This window comes from Cottoperca gobio, chromosome 5 (assembly GCF_900634415.1).
Source record: "Cottoperca gobio chromosome 5, fCotGob3.1, whole genome shotgun sequence".
NCBI lineage: Eukaryota > Metazoa > Chordata > Actinopteri > Perciformes > Bovichtidae > Cottoperca > Cottoperca gobio.
This window is the reverse complement of record NC_041359.1, coordinates 20093985-20115973: the sequence shown is the minus strand read 5'-3', so window position 1 is coordinate 20115973 and position 21989 is coordinate 20093985. Positions and strand designations below refer to the sequence as shown.

General features: G+C 40.8%; 1 protein-coding gene across 1 annotated transcript in view; it reads right to left on the bottom strand.

Moving 5' to 3' along the window:
- The window catches only part of col2a1b (collagen, type II, alpha 1b), a 40207-nt gene extending 35160 nt beyond the window's left edge, over nt 1-5047 (bottom strand). Inside the window, exons 1-6 of the mRNA XM_029430686.1 lie at nt 4822-5047; nt 3415-3431; nt 2933-2965; nt 2013-2045; nt 1723-1776; nt 268-369 (exon numbers count right to left, since the gene is read on the bottom strand). Coding sequence (XP_029286546.1) covers nt 268-369; nt 1723-1776; nt 2013-2045; nt 2933-2965; nt 3415-3431; nt 4822-5047 — 465 coding nt within the window. The remainder of the gene's footprint in view (nt 1-267; nt 370-1722; nt 1777-2012; nt 2046-2932; nt 2966-3414; nt 3432-4821) is intronic.
- Nucleotides 5048-21989: the final 16942 nt, after the last annotated feature.

The window sequence follows — 21989 nt, the reverse complement described above, 5'->3', positions numbered from 1 at the left end:
TTTTCTCCTACAAAGAATGAGAGGCATTCGATCTATTCTTCCTCTCTGCATCTACTCGCTGTTGTCCTACTGCCTCCTCCCCAACTCCAGCAATTCCCCACATCTTTTGTGCTCTTGGATTCTTTCCTTGCTCCATTTTCCCATTCTCTCTGCTTATTCTACCCAGTCAAAGTGCTCCCATTCTTGGCCTTGCATCAGTGTTCAACCTGTCAGATCCTATGTCTGCAGTGAATGCTACCCCACCCCAACTTGTCATGGGATACTTACTCCACCAAGGCCAGGGGGTCCATTAGGTCCTGGGGGTCCAGGGGGGCCGGGGTTTCCGGGGGTGCCAGGCTCACCATCTCTGCCACGGGGACCAAGGGTTCCCTGAAATAGATAGATGACATTAAAATAAATCAATGACGCATACCACCTTGATCAATCTAATTCTTAATTGTAAATTAAAATGACCAAATGATGCAAGTTCTTGAGAATAGGTCAGATCCATAAATCATTTGGCCCATAAAGTGTGAGTGAAATGTCTCGTTTTGTTCAAACAACATTCCAGAGTAAAAAATATCTTTAGTTTGTGTGAAAGAAAACAACAAAAACAGCAAATATACAAATTTGAGAAGCTGGAAACATTTGATTTAGACAATTGTTTAGACGAAGTGACTATCTGTTGACCAACAAATTGATAAATGTGCTAAATCATTTTCACTCTACTCAATGCAAGTTATGTCATTAAGTAAAAATCCTTCAGTTTTCATGTTATATTAACTTTAAACACAACGAGTCAAACACCACTGACTTTCTAAGCACATATGAGTACAGGAAAGTGTCAAATAATAATCCTTTCAAGTCACCGTTGATTCATTTCAGGCCTTTGTGCCAATATGTGAACTGAGTAGCACTTTGGATAAATCAGTTGCTGGCAGACGACACAACACTGGACTACATTTGTCAGAAACTATTGAGGTTTAATGTTCAGTTGAAACTTCTCCAAACTGCACTGACGGTCTACACGAGGAAACTCGACTGCACCTGACCATCGGGACTGAAGTTCGTCTTTTTGAACTGAACTAAACAAGTTATTTAAAGTAAAAAAGAAACATCAAAATAAGAGGTTGTAGATATGTTATCAGACTACCTGGCATACCTCTGTGCATGTAGTGACAAATAACCCTGCAAGGGGATCCTGAGCAAAGAATGTGCTGAACACCTAAAAGGCTGCTCAACCTCTGCTCGCCAAAAGTCAGGCTGTCTTGTGCTTCAATCTGCATAAACAAGATAACTACAAGACGTAAACTCCTCGCCTGCAGCCATGATCACATCTAAGTGTTGTTAGATGAATGCAATGATCAAAGCCTGGCGAGTGTGGCGATGTTGATTTCCCACACTGAGTGACTTGAGCCCTTAGAGAGATGCAGAGGTTTACATTATGAGTCTCCAACAGTCCCACATCTGTTAAACAACCAAGACCTCAGCAGACCACACCGCCTAATGGAAACGACACATGACTAGTTAGACTGAGCTGCTCAATGAAAGGCTCCCATTCTGCGAAACCTGCAAGCTGCGGCAGATACCCCGTCCACCCACCTCACCCCCCCAAAGACCTAAAGCTATTCGACTCAATAGGACATACTGTACTGCTTAAAGGAGCAGAGTGTGGGTCTAGCTTTTGGTGTGAAAATGACAACACGGGGGGAGCGAAATGCTATTTAATTTTTTCCAACTGACCTTCTCTCCCTTATCTCCTCTCGATCCTCGGAATCCTTGCTCTCCTGGTGGGCCCTGGTGAACGGGAGACAGAGAAGTAGTCAGTAACTTCAGGTGTTATCTCATGTACATGTGAGCTGCAGAAGCAGATGTGAACTCAGCTACTGTTGAGTCAGATCAGATTCCATTTCCTGTCACTGCAACTGGCAATTACATTTAATACTTCATATATGGTGACTGTAAATGTATTGCCTTTCTATCTTAAATTCTGTAAAAATGTTCAAAGGAAAAATGCAGAAATTGATGCATACCAGTGGGCCACCTGGTCCTCTTGGTCCTACAACCTGATTAAGCAAAGAAAAGGAAGAAGAGAAAAGATAAGATGTTAGAAAATGGTATCTATAATCTGTGAGGGCATGTAAATGAAGCATGTTGGAGTCCAAAAACTGAACACTCTTTAAATGTAGGCCCACTACTAAAGCTTACATTCACCAGATGCATTTGCACATGTGAGGTTTTGATCTCTTTGTACACGGAGGGGACACATTATCTTTCTGCCATCAGAGCAGGCTTGTTAATTGCTATTCTCTTCGGGCAAAGCATTATAAGAAACATACAATAAACAATGCCTTCTTATTTCCTGCCATGAACTTCTATTCCCTCAGATGGGTAAAGCATTTCCAGGTGCAGCGCTGCAGCAGCAGCAGCAGCAGCAGGGAGTTTACTCTCTCTCTTTCTCCACTAGCCTATGGGGATCTTTATGGAGGATTGTATGGGGGCTTCATTGTGCTTGGCTGTCTTCCTGACGAGAGCGCTAACAGACCTGCCTCCTCTCTCCTCCTTCTTTCTTTCTAAGACTCTTGAAGCTTTGAATTCTTTAGTTATTTCATAATACTAAGTTTTTTTTAGGGTTTTCTCTAATGACTAAAGACATCCACAGACTGGGATAATATGCTCCCTACAGGACAGTGCTGGAATGTACATTTACTCACTATCATTAAAATCTAATTATCGCATTTGGTTCAGACTGCGATTGAAATCATTGGTCAGAAAGATCATCATAATCTTCAAGAGAATCCTCTGTGATCCATCCCGTATTATTAAAGGTGTTTCGTGTGAGGATGAAGGAGATCTCGTCCTCAGATGTTACGTAAAATCAATTTACAAATGAACATTTTCCCATGTAAAGAATGGTGAGTTGTATTTTTAGTGCTGTGTGGAGTCAACTTACATCCGTAATGTCTCCGGGTTCACCTTTCTGACCCTGATGTTGTGAAGGTAAAGCATAAAAACAGCAATAAGAAATAGAACGACAAAAAGATTTTCAAACATTTCTTTCAGTTAGGCCCCATCTGTCTTCTCACACACATAAGAGGTCAAATTAACAATTTTGAGGAAACTAGTCAACAGCAAAATGTTAACAATAAGTATTCCCTACTGTATCATTACACAAATAAATATGGCACTTAGTGTCGAGGAGGAAATAACTATTATCCATCTGGCAAAGCTCTTTCACATCAAAGTCTCATCTAAATCCATAAACTACAGGGTCCTCCTGCAGCGCTGATATCAGTCTGGGATAGATACAGATATAATTGCAGGTGCTGGAGAGCTTCCTTTCTTTCCCACACACACACACACACACACACACACACACACACACACACACACATGCACACACCCAGAGCATCCTCATATCCGTCAGGGTCTCACCTTAGTTCCTGGTGCTCCTGTTATGTGGTCAAGCGGGTTACGGGGGGAAGAACAGATCACAGTTAGCGAATGGACGACGCACAAGCAATCCATGAGGGCTACACAGTATTTCACAGAAACCCAGAAAGTCTATACGTACTAATAGATGATTTCCTAGATTAAACTACTCTAATGACCACCACCAAATCATAGTGTTGGCGCCCAAAGAGCCCATCAGGATTAAAAAGTGTTGGTTGAATCACCATCTTAAGAGCTTGAAGCAGAAGCAAAGAGGCTGCAGGTAAAAAGGGAATGGCAGGAAGCAAAATAGTTGTAATAGCCAATTTCAGAACATTAAAACTGATGTAGGCCATCGCTGGATTTGAGTTTTTCCACATTTCAAAGCATTCTAAGAAGCAGTGTTAAGTAGCAATATTGATAAATTATAAGTTTGCATATTTCTTTATAGGGCTGGGTATCGTTGATAATTGTTTTCTAATGCTAGAGCTGAAAATGTTCCTAGAAAACCTTAACTTCATAAGAACTTCTCAAGATTTTACATGTTGCATAATTAAAAAAGCTATTAAATTATAAAAGGTATTATCTCATTGCAAAAAGAAAGTAAACGAGAATATGAATCTGACAGATGTTCAATGCCAACATTTGCCACTTGACAGTGTTTGATAGTCAGTGGTCTGAACACGCTTTGGTCAGTACAAAATAAGTATTGAGGTTCGATATCCAGCCCTATCTTTAGGTGGTTGATAATTAAAAGATAGTGCTGTACATGTACAACTTACTAAGCACTTATGTTTTGCCTTTAATGGAAGCATTTTAATCCACAAGCATGCATTGCAATCAGCGACACTTCTGATTTCATGTATGCTCCTCAACTGACTGCGTTTATATTTCCATAGCCGACCTTGTTTATCAGAAGAAAACGGTGAATAGCTCCTTCAAAGAGTTTCAAGAGTGTCACAGTTTTTCATTGCCATCAGATCTGCAGAAATCCTCAGAGAGGATATAGAGTAGAAATGTGAGGCCGTGTCTGCTTCACTGAGGTATTTCCTTAATGATTCCCACATGTTTTCATGATACTCAGGGAAGGAGAGAGTATTCAAACAAGATGGGGGCCAAGGTGAGCCAGCTATGGAAAAATTACGTTGAGGTAGCATTTCACTGAAATCTGGTCAGAGGTGTCACTGTTGCTGATTATTTCTGATCATTTCTTTGCTTTGGGGATAAAAAACTGTATTCAAATCAAAGGTTGACATATAGCCTGATTTAATATGGCAAAGTGTTAAATAGTTAAGGAGCAACCTTTGATTAATACCAAATTATCCACGTGTTTGTTTTCTCCCCAAAATAAACAACATGATCTCGTAGAGTAATTTATTTATGAGAGGTGTGAGATAAATAAATTACGACCAATGGGTGGAGACTGGTCAGCTGCACAGATGGGGCAACACTCTCCGAATGGGATTTCAGGTTTGGTGCAGTCTTTTAGCTCCTCGCAGACAATTTCATCACACAGGACGGTTCCAGTGTCACACACACAGATGCGACAAGGCTCTGGTTTCCATACGTCCTTGTCGCTATAGCGCTGTCCATCTTGTGTACAGCTAAAAACATCCCCCTCTGCGTGTGAGGTCATAGAGAGGGTCACACAGGCAGGTAGATGGTGGGAGGAAAAAAGGAGATTATGCATCAGATATGAAAAGCAGTCACTGCAATGTGTCACACATAAACAACAACTATTGTATTTACTGTAAGTCGCAACATGTTTTTGAGGTTTAAAGCAAAGTAAATAATGTTTTGTTTAGGTGTTAATCACATATGCAGTGCATCAACAGGTGCGCCAAAGTACAATACATCAATAAAAAGAACAACCCCAAAGCATATCCTTCTTAACAAGAATTTAATTTGACATTTCATTGGTCTGTTCAGGCCGGGCAGATGGCAACCCAAGGACTTGACCTGTCGTCATACCTTTTCATCATAATGACACATCCATCAATTACGAATATTTTACGATTGTAAATTTCTTCCTTTTAACACAAAAAAGTTCTGAAGTGTCTCAATCTTATTTCTATTAGCAATTATTCAGCCAATTATTTTCCTGATTAATCAATTAACCATTTTGTCTATGAAGTGCCAGAAAGAAGTTTATAAAGCCTGTTATAATATCTCACAGCCCAATGTGATGTGTTCAGAATGTCACAGTAAAAAATCCAAAGATGGTCACTTTACTATTATATGACAATGAAAAGCATAAAATAATCTCATTTGAGATGTAAGAAATCGCTCTATATAATCGATGAACTGTTTCAGTTGGATGTAGTAGCAGATTATTGTTTTGTTGATTGATTAATTGATTAATCAACCAATCGTTGCAGCTCTAGTCTATTTAAACCACAACTTCCCAGGTTTAAATTCAGCTGTTGCCCTTCTGTTGTATCCTCTCTTCGCTCCACATTTGCTGTCTGCCTCTCCACTCTCCACTATCGAATAAAAGCTCAAATGTCCCCAAAAGTCATCTTGAAAACAAAGAAATCCTGTTGCATCATTTCATTTATCGATGACCAACACTGAGTCCTGTTATTGAATTAACACGCGAGCGAGCAACCCCTGAAACAGCCTCAGGGTGGCAGTGTAGCATCACAGAGTCCCAGCTGAGTGAGACCTGCAGGAAACCTCCAATAACTTCACAGGAGCTGGAGTCCTAAATTCCTCGACAATTTAAATATAGGGCTCGTTTACATTGCGGGAGACACCCTAAACAGACTTTGCATTCAGTAAATTAATTTTTTTTCAGACCACAGCTTGGCAAAGAGGGTATAGCTGAACGTGATGGAGGTGGGGCATGTTTCAATACAGGTACTGTACTTGCTCTAAATGACACCACTCAAGGAGATTTAACAATGAACTTAGTAATTAGATATATTCCTGTTCATTTTCCAGTCTGAGCGCTTCCTAAAAAGTCAACAGAAAGCCAAACAGTTGCTCAAAGAAATGCTTTAATTGGAGCCACTGAACCTTCACTGAGGGGTGAAAGTGGTCGACCCACCAAAAGAAAGGCCTCAGGGTTCGGACTCAAAGGAGAAGGAGCAAGTACAGTAGCTATATTTACCTTTGAGCACTACTTAAGTCTAGGTAACCTGACGGACCTCAACAGCAATGAATGAGGTCTTTCTGGAAAGGGACAGAGTGGGCAATTCACAAACTATTGCCTTGTATCAACAAGGGGCACATTTTAAACTCCATCTGGAAGCCATATCTGTGTCAGATGCCAATTCAAACATGCCAGAGAAAAAAAAATGTCAGCTTTCATGCACATACCTTGCAGGTTTGACATTTAGTTTTACAGGCATGGATGCACTGTCAAAAGACTGCACCTGTCCTTTCATTGGATACAAATATGAAAGATTCTCTTGATATTCTGGGACAAGGGCTCCTCTGTACACTGCAGAGCTGATAGAAAGCTGGCTTTTCGTCACAGAGGATAATTTGTGAGACTCCTCTCCCATGTGTTGGCAGCCATGCTGTTTTCCAGGGGAGTAAAATGAACAATGAAAATTTTAAAGTGAACCCAGGTGTACTTCGAGGACGGTATAGAGTCAACTCTGTTTTCACTGTATTTAGTAACTTTTAGGCCATCAACCTCTGATAAACTTTATGGGCTCCTCGCCTACATGAACGCTCAGTCAGCGACCACAAAATTGAGTGTTAAAGAACTGACCCCTGTCCCCTCTGAGTGACTTGGGGCCATTGGGAGCCTGCTGCGCTCAGGTCACAATCAAACCTCTTTACCACTTCAGCGTCTCCCAGATACATTTCTGCCTCGCTGAGAGAAGAAGGGGCAAATATATCCAGGGGACAATATCTCTGAGAGGGTAACCTGAGACTTGCAAATGCTTCGGAGAATCTCACCCCTTCTTCTTCCTATAAAATTCCCCTTATATTTGCTTTAAAAGCTTGACTTTAAAGCTTTTTTATTGTGAGAATAAAGTCCCTTATATTTTCCAATCACCTATCACTGACACCTTGGCTCCGTCTCTCTCTGGGCTGACTGTCACAGCTTATTGTTAATCTTTTAAACAGATGGAAATCCTGAAATCATATGGAACATTGTTTCTGGCGCCAATCTGCTGGCGTACCTTCTCTCTCAAATGTCTCTTGTGACGACTAAGATCAATAATAATGATGAATTATCTAGTTTTATGAATTTTTTTAAACCTGCAAAGACAGTAGAAGGTATGCAGGTATGAAGAAGAATAATATAAGGGCTATTCGACTCTTAATGCAGAGAAATTGAAAACTGCTTTTTTTCATGAAAAATGTGCTTATTACTCCACCTTTCCACCCCAACAAGCCAGGGTTCACCTAGATGCTCTCTGACAGCAATGGAATGTGAGCACTTTTCACCAAAGGCCCTTGAGCCTGACCACCTTTCACTTTTTACCCATCCCCTCCCCCTCTCATCCTCTATATTAAGTGAATCTGCAGCTAAAAGGAGAGTCTGTCAAGGCATCTAAAGCACCCACAGGTGTTTGGCAGCTTAACGTAAGAAAGAAGGGGGAGGTGGTGAGGCACTGGGCTGTACTCGAGGGGGATCAAAGTCTCAATCTTGTGATTTTTGCTTTCCAGAATGTACATTTCAACCAGAATAATTAAATACTGCAACAACAAATAAAACAAATGAAATCAATAACTCCACAAAAGAAAAATGAAAAAAACAGCTCCTGCTCTGTGCGCGTTATTTCTGCGTAAACCTGCCACATCTCTTCATCCATTGCATCACTTTTACGCACTTCCACAACTCTGATATCGCCAATTGAGTTTCATCATACCTTGCAGGTAGAGTAAGATGAGTACTCTTGGTATACAAATGGTCCACAACTATCATCAATCAGATAACTTAGAGTGTCCAAACAATCATAAACTTTCTGTGCGTAAAAGGTGCGAGGGGATAACCAAATCACTCCAAGCATCAAAACAAGCAACTAAGCGATTCAAAGCTCAGGTGCTGTGCTCAAATATAAACCTGTTGCAGAAGAACTCTCAATATGCATCTCATGACAACTTTAGCTTTTCTTCGTTATAGTTCTTTTAGAGAAATAAAAATGTCACTTACGTTCGTCTTCTTGACATCTGACAACGGCTAATAGACAGACTTGGGTTGCTACAAGTAGCAGTACAGTCCTGGAATCCATAATGCTGAACATGTCTAAATATTAGACATGCAGAGCCCGTGAGGGAGAAAGAAAGATGCGAAGATATCGGAGGCTTCTCTCAGTGTTTAGTGTGTGTTCCCAGTTACAAAAGCCAAACCATTCGACAATCACAGTTTCCAAAAACCAATGGGGGAATCCAGCGGCAGGACCCGGACCTGCAGCAGAAATTCAGCACCGACCGCTTTGGGCCAGACGCGGTAGTTTTATGTCCCCGTTGCCTTCAATGAATCTTCGTATATTCCCAAATATCAGTCCGGCCCCTTACCCCCCGTAAGGCTGAAATCTGAGCCCCGTTTCCCTCCCATTCTGTATCCCAGGTTCCATTATTCCAGTCCCAAACCACTCCTTTCTCCACGTGCTGCTACTGAACCCAAAAAAACTGAAAGTTTTCCCCCCTGACTTTGGTGCCACCCCCCCCCACCCCCCTTTTCTCCCCTACCTCATTCATCGAAAGCATAGCTATGTCGGTATCACCTTGTTACGCGAATTGAAGGCGCTTCTTCATCCTGCCATGTAGGTCTGTGACCTGTGTACAATAATTGTGAAGGTTAGGGTTATATTAGTATTATATTCTAACACGTGCGGTGGGTCGGCCTGAAAAATCCCAGACGCTATCATATTTTACAAAGGTACGTCAAGGTGGTGGTTGCATACATCAGTAAGTGCTCTTAGGTTGCGGAAATAAATACAATTAAAATAAATGACACTGAGCACCACAGATACACATAAAGTCACAGACACGGTCCTTATAATGTTAAAATGTTTATGTGGTGGAGATTGAAACAACAAGAAAACAAAGATGACATTATACAACTATAACACTTAATTTATACAATATTTTTTTTAATACTGTAATTCACAAATTATGCTTGGCAATAATACATAATGTATTTTCAAGCCACACAACCCCATAATAATACACATTTAGGGCATTATTAGTTCATACTGTATGGTTACTACACACTTAATGATCTGTCAAGTTATGAAAGTTAACTTACAGTTACTGTAAATTATACATTTATTAACATGTTAAGCTGTACAACAGTTTACGACACCTGTGAGCAGCCTCTCAATAAGACTTCATACTTTCTCTACTTGCTTGCATTTATTAATATTGAGCCATGAGCCACAAGAGTTCAGGACATCCTGCATGATTGAGTTTAGAGCTGCAGCAATGAATCGTTTAATCGATCGAAATCGATTAGCCAGTATTTTGATCATCTGGAAATGCTTCAGTCATTTTTCAAGAAGAGCTGCCAATATTCTGGTTCCAACTTCTCAAAAGTGGGAATTTGCAGCTTTTTTTTGTCACACATTTGGTTTTGGACAAAACAAGCAAAGACACTGGAAGAGACTGCTTTTTGACGTTTCAATCTAGAACATATTTGTCAGATATATCAATAATGTCAATGTTCATCACTGGCATCCCTAATGGAGTTGATTGCATTAAATAAGCATGATTTGTGTTCCCATCGTATAAACGGTTGTTTTCACACCTGATCTATAGTTTGCTCTCTTATCAGTCGGTCCACAAACATTTTCTGACCCTTTGGCGGCCACAGTTTTCGCCCTACGAGGCTGACATTTTTTGCATGGAGGTCAAGTGTTTGTGAGGTTGTGTGAATGCATGAACACGTGGATGCATGCGTGTGCATGGATGCAGCTATTGCTAATTCGCAGCTGTTTGCTAAAACAGATAATTTCCCTTTTTCATTGAGATGCTTCCTGTTTGTCTTATTGTCTGTATGCCATCCGTTACCATGGCAATCAGCTTCTGTTATGGCTCTGGGGTGAGATCGGATACGCTGTCTGCAGCTTGCTCACTTGCTCGCACACGGATTTTCAATCAAACAAACGCTTTCAACAGCGACGTTCAACACGTGTTCAACTTTTCTGTGTCTCGCTGGCTGAAAATAAAACCAAGGAAGATAGACATAGGTTGTTAAATGAACTCTTTTTTTCATTTAAGTGTATGTCAAGTTCAGTTACCAATAACATCCAGTCAAACGAGCAGAAGAGGTTATATGCAGTTTATTATTTTTGGGTGTTCTTATTAATCCAGTGTGATACACTCTTTGGAGTTAAAGACACAGAGCAGCAATGTTTTATTGGTACTGTGCAAAATTAGGTGTAGGGATATTGATTAGAAGGACTTTGTGTTGTTAAATTGTCAGTTTCACATTCATTTCAAACACTACCGTGCACATTTTAAAGGTCTGCAGCTGTCGATCAGCAGGGTACAATTCAAAACACTGACACACAATTAAATGCATTTTTTGATCGCATATATATTGTCAGTCCAAATTCCGGCAGACAAACTTTGGCTGTAATTGATGTGTGTAATGTATCACATAATAGTTCAGCTTTTGCATACTCAAAACATGATGTGCTCAGAGACCTGCATACACTGATACTGTGGGCATTAAATAATAATAACAATGATGCTTTGGACATAGTTAAATGTTTAACATTATAATTTAGGGTTGTAATTATAGGTACTTTAAGAACTGCCTAATGTTAATACTCCAACCTTAATCACGGCAGTGCTATCTCTACCCCTAACACAACTTGTCAAGCTCTGTTGCAGGTTTAAGTGAAGTACTTGAGTAAATGTGCTTAATAACTTTGCACCCCTGATCATCCTTCTCCTAGCTAAAACAACACTTCCTCTAAATGTAAGATGCATCAGCAACACCCTAACTCCAGGATCAGTCCTGTTCAAAGAGGGAACAAATGGCCAAACCAAACAGCCTTGATCTCCCCGTCAGACCTCTGGACTGAGCCCATAGTTAGTGCAGGAATGACTGTCTTGTCCCCGCTCTAACCCTGTCACATGTAGCTGACGTTATAAATCACAGCGACTAACTGACTGCTCATGGAGATGCCATGGAGAGCCACTTGTACTCTGCAGCTACAACTCCAGCTATATATAAGTGGCAAGGAACAGTTTGGTTGCATCATTGATGCAGGATCCTCACCCCTCTGCAGGTTCTGACCTGTGAGCTTCGACCTTTGACCCCGCCCCCCTCCCATACTTTATTTGAAATGGGAGCAGCTGGTGCATCCTGAGTGTGCAGCATTGGTGCCGAGTGGTATTCTCTACCACTCGGCCGTTTTAAGAGAACTATGGTCGTCCCGCAGTTCAGAGAATCTTACTGCATGTTAGTTTATGTGTGAGGGTCATTTATTGAGTCCAGGTTCAAGTGGAGTAACCTTGGATTGCTGATCAGTGAAATAACCTGTTGTAAACACCTGCAAACATGCTAATCACTTAAACTTGCAAGTAGACATTTGCAAGTTTCAAAATAACAACATAAGTGATGGAATAGAAAAAACAATTTGACTTAAATGCACCGCTAGTTCAACTACTAGGATCAAATGTGATCAAAAGTGAAGTTGAGTCATGTTCATCCACCATGTAAATGTGTATGTTTTACATAATTGTCCCTCAAAGTTTAGTTTTTTTTATGTTATCCCTACTCCACAATCTTACATAAAAATGTGCAACTTGTAATTTAGCATAGTTTCAGGAACTTTCTGCACAAATAGCGTGTGTCTGACTATGTACAGCCAAACTCCAAGAACATTTGAATTGTTTTCCTTTTGTGATCTTGTGGTCTGTCCTTAAACACTATGCAACCCACGGATCAAAAACTTTGCAACACTCAACTAACAATTATCTATTCATAGGCTGGAGACCTAAAATCAACTGTAGTTTCTTATTTTCCTATTTCTGGTAGTAACTGGCAGTGTGGTTACATCAGCCAGTGAAGTGAAACCATTGAAATAGTGTTGCTGGACAGGAAATGCTGCTTCTTGGTCTCAGTGCATTAGATATTGTGAGGCGTTGTGCTGTTTGTGATCTCTTTCAGTAAGCAAATGACTTTGAAGAGAATCCTTTGAAGACCCTCGGAAATGACACCCTCTGTCCATGAGAAGTTTCGATATTTCGTGCCTCTCATCTCCATGTTTGTAAGAGTGCACTCATGGTTTAAGTATTAGGGATCACTGTCAATGAGTCAAGACAAAACTTTACTTTGTTTCAGACCTGCAAACCTAAATTATGTCTGAAAAAAGAGATGTGCTGCTGAGTCCTGTGGTTGGATTTTGATTACTTCTTCAAAGCTTCTCTGTGCTGAACTGACAGACGTGTCCCCCTCCAACAGGGTGAGAGGTTAAGGGTGACAGAGTCCCCGATGCTTCAGAAAGTATGAGAAAATAAACACTGGCACTTGAGGTATCAAATGTGTGTCATACAAGCAACCAAGAGCCCCAGAGAGAACATTTAGGAAGTTTTCTTTATTGATCGTCTTCCAATCATTTGAACTTGCTAGTAAGTGAAATATTCTGTCTGTAAATTTATGATGTGGTGACAAATTACAGCCACAGGAAGTTTGATCTGCTGTGTCTTACAATTCATACTGAAGACCTGCGCTTTAAAGAGGCAGAGAATTATGGGAAGAGTCTGTGAATATAGGTCTATAGTTGTTAAGGAATGAAGTCTGTCTGGAAAGATAATCAGAGAATATGGGGGGAAATAGAAGAGAGAGAGAAAGAGAGAGAAAGACAGAGAGGGGAAGCAGACAGAGAAGTGAGTTGCAGAAGAAAAAAAATGAGGGCGGGAGTGAGAGGTAAGGTGGGTGGGAAAGATGGAATGCAGGAGTGAGGGAGGAGGAGAGGGTGGGACGCCGAGAGTGGGAAGGATATTGATGATGGAGAGAGAGAGAGAGAGAGAGAGAGAGAGAGAGGTGCACACAGCAGAGAGAGCTTTAACTGAGGCCATCTGAGATCACCACTGAAATAACAAAAGCCATGACGTCACCAGCTGGGTTGGCTGTGAAAGAACGCACTGTCAGGCTACATATACATAATAACATTACTTCCAATAGCCTAGGTTTTTACTACGGGGCCAAATGGGGATAGTGAGAATGAACTACCCCACACTACAACATGGTTTAATGCTCCCATAACTTTGATTCACTTCCAAAATATCACCCCTGTTAAAAATCAATGCAGGGAATAATCTGCATACTTGTTCGTGTCACTAAATTGCTAGAAAAGAGGAGAACCAACAATGTCTCTAAATACTTTCAAACTTCTCAAGCCTGTCTATTATACTCAGCCTCAAACCCAAATAGTCCTACTAAAGACATAAAGCTTTAAAAACAGGTCACGATATATGGTTTTATTCAGAGCTGAAAAGAGTTGATCGCAAATTGATCTGCATACTTTTTAAGCAAGAATGCCAGAACAGTCCCCCCCTTCCAGCCTCTCACACATGGATATAAGCAGGTTTTCTTATTCTTAACTGCATATACTGCATGTAGGGGTTTGGATTGTTTATTGGACATTTGAAGACTTCACCTTTGTGACAGATTTCACTATTTCCTGAGCCTTTATAGTCCAAATGTTTGCTGGATTAATCGAGAAAGTTAATTAATTGACTATAACATTGCACAAAACAGCTGGGCACTGTAGTTTTTAGCAAACGTTACTAAAACAAAACTAATTTGCATTTGTTGGGGATTATTTTCAGCTGCGTATTTAGTACGCTGGTGCGTATTTACAGAAGCAGGACAGTGTTTTGGGGGATTGACTTAAATGAAACAGTGCCCATGCTCATCATAATGAAGGAACATGTCACCCAGTGCAACTGTGTGGCTCACAGATGTGTTTGTAATAGTTTTTGGACAACAATGGAGGTCTATGGCACAAAAGAATAAGATACATCAGGTTTTACATCATACATACATCACTTGTTAAAAGGATTTCATTCATTATGAACAATAAGAAAAAAGGCACCACACATTAAAACATGTCTAAATCAGCCAGCAACTCTTAATTAGCGGCAATAAAAATCTGCAGTCTTGTCATATGAACTTAGATGTTTATTGATGGAGGATAAAATAGAGGCTGGGAACGAGCAGCCTTATGGTTTTCCAGCTTGGCTAAATAAACTGTATCCACTAAACAAACCGTGGTTTATTGATGTCGAACATCGCCATGAGAGTTAAGGACTTAAAAGCAAATGGGTTAATTATGTTTGTAAGCAGCGATGGTATGGCTATGTGTTCGTAGTGTTTTCCTGTTTTGGACAGGATGTTAAAATCCTTTTTCTGATTTGATAAGGATAAAAGCTGAAATGTACTTCAAGAATTGCAGGACTTACATATCATGTCTCCTAAAAGCTCTTACTTTTCTTCAACATAGGAACAAGTGCTCTACTACAACACTGCATTACTGACCCTTACATAAACACACTATGCTTTCTGTGATACATATATAAACTTTCATTACTGTTTTCACTCCTTTATGTTTGTTTATGCGTGACCGAGTGTGAATGCAGACATCTGTGCATGTGTGTATGTTTGCGCAGCCACCTCCGTGTACCTGATGGTTCAGACTTTAAGACACCCCTCTGTCTGGCTTGGAGCACATCAGTCAACACCGCAGCCAAATTATGTTTGCATAAGTCAATGACGGTCTCGCACAAAGCCCTCACTATTTGAATTAGCAGCAAGTGTCACCAAAGTGTGAGCCCAAGTTAAAACAAAATGAAGAAAGAGGTACACTAAGAGTGAGGATCATGGCAAAAGAAAACCTGCTTTTACCTAATTTAAGGAAACAACCAATACAACAGTGAGAAGAAATATATTTTAAAAAGAAAGGATAGATTTCAGATATTGACCACATGATCAGTGCAGATGAACGTTAGAAAGGCGAGAGGAACGCTGGAGGAAAAAGCAGTAGAATGTGGCAGCTTCTGTGGAAATCTCTTCAAGGAGTCGGGGGTGGGGAGCGCTGTGAAATAGTCAAAATCTCTGGAAGAGCTTGCATTCAGTGGTCCGGGCATGTGTTTTTCAAAGAGAGAGAGAGAGTCACAGAGAGAGAAACGATGATGATGAGGGAGAAGGGTGGGGGAAAGCAGTGGAAACTTCATGAGCATTTGTGAATGCTGACGTATACATTATTTAACTGCTTCACATATTTTCAAAAGAAAGTGTTTTTTGAAGTATTAAAGAGTAGGATATCCTGTCAAATAATAACCCCCCCGGAGCTGTGATGCACAAGCTCATAAAGAAAAGTTACTTATGCCTGGATCTGTGTATCTAGTGGACAGCAAAGACTGACAGACATGTGAAACACCTCAGGTATGAGAACAAAATGTAGTTTCCACTGAAAGAGAAACATGAAGCTTTGATTAATAATATTTTTCTCTGAATGTATTTCTCTTCAGCGCTACTTCTTCTTCTTTCTCCTTGCTCTCTTTCTGAATGTGTCTGGTTTGTCTATCAGTGTGATCAGTGTTCCCACCTCTCTAACGGGCCCAGCTTTGGGATTTAGGAAGGCTTTTTCTTCTTCAGGGCTGTCAGGTTTCCTGCTAGCTGTTTTCAATACTTCAGACACATCCAAAAAGTCCTCTACATTTCATCGGAAAAATGTATCTGAACATTGTATCGCAACATTGATACCATGGACCAAAGATAACTGACAGGCTGAAAAAACTAAAAGACTTTACAAGTGTCTTATATGGTAATGATATATTCTCACTTGCATGATCTCTGCTGGTTTCTTTTGGATGTTGCATTGGAAATAATAAAGACGATCATAAAGATTGTCCTCGAGTTTCACTGGTTTTTCAAAGTAAAAAGTTAACTACAGCTTTTGTGGGAGGCTGTGTTTATGAACCATTGGTGTGAATGGTATTAAAGTTACTTGCTACTAAGTGTCCATGAAGATCTTCATGCACCAACCCCTCACATCTGCTCCCCACGGCTTCACAAAAACATGGGATAGGGTATAAAAGTTGATGTATCAATAAAAGTTAAATACGGCCAAGTGCTATGTTGCATAGTTAGAGTAGTAGTAGCCAAAATAAGAAGACTGGAGAATTGGTGCTACCAACTGTTCATCTTGACTCCTAATATTCACGTAATGTCGTGGGTCATATTAGGTTGAATTTCAATTACACTTTGACATATGATTTGAATCCTCTTTAATCGTCACACATGTACACAGCGCAGCACACACATTTAGACTAAGTCTAGGATGGATTAGGATCTTAACCCATCCTAGTATAAGGAACAGTGGGCTGATATTATATATACAGCACCTGGGGAGCAGTGTGGGGGTCAAGTGCCTTGCTCAAGGGCACCTCTCCAGGTACCAGTCCACACTACGTACTTGGTGCGTTTGGGGACTTGGACCCTCCGGTTCACAAGCCAAGAGTCATGCAACCCAAACTAATATAATCCACCTGTGTAGCATTGTTTGCAAAGGTGATTTTGTAAAGTCACTCACTTCCTGTAGAGTAATGCCCTCACTAAACTAAACCTGAAAATAATATTCTAAGATAAAATGAAACCTTGTCCAAGTTTCCCGGAGACGTCACCTCTCACTGGGCATGCTCACCGATGGTGCCATGAACATACAATATATGTTTAGAGGCTAATCAACGGCAGCTGTGCTAAGAAGTGTAATTGCCATTATAAAAGGCCAAACAAACAATCAGAGCAAAGACAGCGAGGAGGAGCGAGTGACAAACTGCCTCGCTGTGAACTGTACATCCATCTGGGAGTGATTCACTTGCTCTGATTTAAGAATATGCTGTCAGCGTATTTATTGTCCTCATAGATGTTTATTTCTTGGAGGAACAAATACTTTTCACCCTTCATCTCTTGTCTAGTATTGTCTTACTACCAGCTGAAATTTGATTATGAAATGACATTAAAGTGCTATGAATAAAAAAAGAGAACATGTCACAAGGGAATCCAGCCATCTACTCCTATTATGCATTGTTCAAATGATATTTCACCGAGGCAGTCTAACAAAAAACATCATTAAGCACATCAAAAACACGTCCTGGTTGATATACATCTCAGAATTGATGGTTGTGACACAGTCCAAACACTGGAGAACATATTTGTGAGGGGGTACTGTATTGTAGGGTCTCTGTGCCCTGTACGTATGGAGCTCATTTCCTGCAGTAGATCAGGTTCATGAATAGCCCTATTTATGGGAGCTGTGGATGGAACCAGGTGGTGAAACCTTAAAGGTGGTGAGAAGAGACATTTGACTTGAGTGCAACACTCTAGGAGTTGATTATGTGAAGAGATTTAGTGAAAATAATTAATTTAAAGCACCCATATGTAGGATCTGAACATTTCAGACTTTAGTGACTCCTAGTGGTTTCAGAAAAAGACACAGGAAGACAACGATACAAGCTAAATGTTATATACAATACAATCACAATGCAATACTGCAGATAGATTAAAAAATACTTCTTTAACACAGTGAAATAAAAACATAATTGTACAAGGTGTGTATTTTATACCCCACCACATACTCACTTCTGAAACTTCTGTTTCACTGTGACTCTAATGGTTGAGTATGCTTGAAATTAAAAAGGTCGTACAACGTGTTTCTAGTCTCGACCCAAATAATCGTACAAACAAGGGCTTTCTGACGGTCTCTCATTCGTGCTGTTGCACTCAGATGTACAGGTAAAAAGAGATGGAAGTAGTTGCACACCTCCGCACACCTGGCCAAATGCCAAAATACAACATTTGTCAGAGACGGCGCCTCCCGATTCTGTCGTTGGAAAGGCTCTTTTAGTACTTTGTTTGAAGCATTACGGAGCCTGTAGTGCTGACGTGTGAAGTTCGGTGTCCAGGTAGAAAAAGAGCAGTGAGCAGCTGCCGTCCTGTGCTGAACTCAGCACTGTGATCATGCTCCTTTTCTCCCGTCCACATTCTTGCCCTGAGGAATCGCTGGAGAATCCAGGCCTAGTCCCTCCCCTTCTTTTTAGGGCAACAGCTGCATAAGTAGACCTGGGCATGCTGGGCTCCCCTGACCCATTGTGCACCTTCACACCTTTGACAGGTTGCAGTGGTAAACTTTGAGTTCTTTGAGTGACAGGGTCAAGAAAGCACATAAGCAACACAGAGGAGTCCTACTGTTCTTTCTCTCTTCAAGTAATCTTCTGTATGGATTGTTCTTCTGCGACAGATTTGACCTCCAGACTTCAGATAAATCTTTACAACTTTCTGAAGCTATCAATTATGGTGATGAAAAAGAAAAATATCAAAGTGAGACCACCTCTTTAACCAGAAAATTACCCATCAAATGACAGGAAGTCACAGCGACCCGAGCTTTAACTTACCACACCTACATTTGGTAATAATTATAAGGCCGTCAGGCACATTAATTGGTGTCAAGTTGCAGGGAACATACAGTATACAAGCATACAGCTAATTCAGACAGTCCTGCCACCCAGATGGAAACCCTATACACACACACACACACACACACACACTCACACACACACACACACACACACACACACACACACACACACACACACACATATATATATATTTATCCTGTATACAAATAAATGGCCACTTGCTTGTCAGTGTTTACCAAACTTTATTTGAACAGGGACACTTATAAAAAGCCTCACAGCCACCGGTACACCAGCCTCTGCATGAGGCAAGTATTCTTGTATATTTTGATAATAGGGTCAAAGCGGCAGAGCCTACAGTGGGTCGGGTAATCCACCAATCACAGTCTCCTTTTTTGTGGGTTTAAAGTATGCCAGCGCTTCAGATGACAGACACTTGACCAAAAACATGCCATTAACTCAAAGAGAGCTTGTTTTTTATCCTTGAAGTTAAGTTTCAGCGGGTGTGTTTTCAGCCGATGCCAGTCATTCAGTGCCCTGTTAAATGGGATGTCTGTGGAAACGACTTCGTCCCAGGCTCGTGGTGCAATCTTGTACATGCCAATTTCACATGAGTTTTGGCAACAAAACAATTTTGTGTCAAGTAAAGAAAAATCTAAAATAGAGACTGCGGTTTAAAGGTATAGTTTGACATTTTGGGAAATATAGTTATTTCGCATTCTCAGCAGAGATGAGAGGATTTAAGCATTCACATATTTACATAAAGCTAGTTAGCTTAGCACAAAGACTTGACACCGCTGTTTACTCCTTGCAGTGTAAGGACTTATTTGTCCCGTCTCTGTTGGTTACCTTGCAATCTCAGTGACAATAATGAGTGAATTAGTGAGCTTTAGGTGCTGGTGGGTGATTTTATTACCTTTAGAGAGAGCCAGACTGGGCTGCTGTAGCTTCATATTTATCGTACAGACATTAAAGTCAAACTTCTCATCCAACATTTGCCAATAAAGCAAATAAGTGTATTTACCAAACTAACTAACTACTATTTCTTTAAATACAGAATGTCTCTAAATAAATGTCTAGGTTTCTAATAAGTTGCTGGTGTTATATATGAATCATCACCTTTTTTTTTGCAACAGCATAAATTCATTAGTGATGCAATTTAATAATATTGATAAATTGAACCCTCAGCTGTGTTGTGGAGGACAATAGGGTTGCATAATCACAGGGCGGCAAATGTGTCAGCTGCTGTAAATGGAATGTTCCACATATAACTGCACCGCAGCTCCGGCCAAAAACCATGAATGACTGGATTGACACACATCCAGGAGGAATAAGAGGGAGAGAAAAGGGAAAGAAGTGGGAAGAGAGAGAGAGAGAGAGAGAGAGAGGGGGGGGGGGGGGGGGGGGGGGGGGATAAATAATATTATTCCTCCCTGTTAAGGTGTTGTGGAAAACAGATAAACTCTTGGCACAATCAGATCCACAACGGCTTTGGATTCAAGTTAGTCTAAAAGAAACAGACCACCGTTTCAATAAAAAGAAGGACAGTTCTCTGGAAAACAAAGACACATTGAGCACTGTGCCTGTGTGCTGGAAAGATGAACCGATTCCCGGTGCCTCAAGCTGGACTGCGTTAGAGACAGAGAAAGAAGGTAACCTCGAGTGTTAATGAAAAGCAGAAGAGTTGTGGGTTTTCTGTGTCGTTTTGCGGTACATCCTCACTGTCGCCGCTCTGGATTGGCTGAAAGGCTTTTGTGATCAGTAAACAAACTCTAGTTTATTCCCCGGGCGCTTTTTTCTTTGAGTCTTCTCTGCTCGTCTTTCTATTTGTTTCTCTCCTTCTTTCTTTACTTCATGCACACTTTCTACACACCCACCCAAACGGACTGGGCAGCAGAGCTTCAAAAGCTTTCCAAGTCTCAGCTGTCATGCCCCTCGACAAACTGTGAAGGATCTCCCCACCTCAGCTCATCCTGGCTCCCATCTGGAATCACTCTCTTAATAAACTCCAGCTCAAGCGCTCGGGTGCTGTGCCCCTGCAGGTCTGAAGAAAAATGACAAAGAGAAAAGGGATCAATGACTGGAAAAAATGGCAAAACGTTCCTCAAAGCTAAAACACTTCAGGGAGAAATGTTTATAATTACCCAATATGCTACTGTCGACCTCTGTAGTACCTGTTTATTACATACCTGTACATCACTCTGTGTACATTCACTGTGTAGTCACAGTGTATTATCAATACTCCTCTAACCAAGCAGTGAAGCAGCTTGCAACACCAATACAAGACAATTAACAGTATACTAGACTTCCCAGGCTTTAGTGATAGGATGATTGATGGTAAGATTTTTGTTATTTATGTTCTTATTATTCTATTTTCTTATCTTCTTCCTTGCCTTGTGATGTGTCACTTGGCTGCTGTAATGCTGCAATTTCCCTTCGCGATTAATAAAGTTAATTATGTATCTTTTTATCTTATGGATGCTCTATAGCAGGGAAACACAACCTCATGATACTGAAATTATGTTGTTCCTCATCTCACACTTGAGTTTGATATTGTTGAAATGTTTTAATATTTTACACCAATGGCCAGTTGACAGAGGGAGTTGTGCAGGATGGAGTTTTACAGTGGAAGTCCTTTGGACACTGGCCTGTCCCACTTCTGACATTTGCAACTCTCTCCTCCCAGCTGAATCAATAAAAGCCGGCACTGTCACAATGCTGCACTCCTGACCCCCCCACCCACTCACACGCATCCATGTGCACGATCCCACACACACACACACACACACACACACAAACACACACAAACATAAGCTTCGTCATACAGGAAGGCAGTGGCACACAGACACAGACACACACTCACACTTACAAGACACCAGACCATTCCCAAATATGTACATTCCTCACACTCGAATGAGATCCTCTGCTCTTCCCTGGGCTTCGTGCCCTCTTGGACAAGGAGTCTTGTTACGTGAGTCCAGCCGTGCAATTCTCTTATACACTTCATGTTTCTGTGCTGACATCACGTTGTCAACCCTATTGATGGATGTTTGGCTCCAGCACGTTCCAAGTTTTACTGGTACACAGGACCCAAAACTAGATATCTAACTATTATTTTTAATTATTCTTCCAATGTCATGTCTTAAATGGATTTATGAGTCTGTCAACAAGGAACCCCC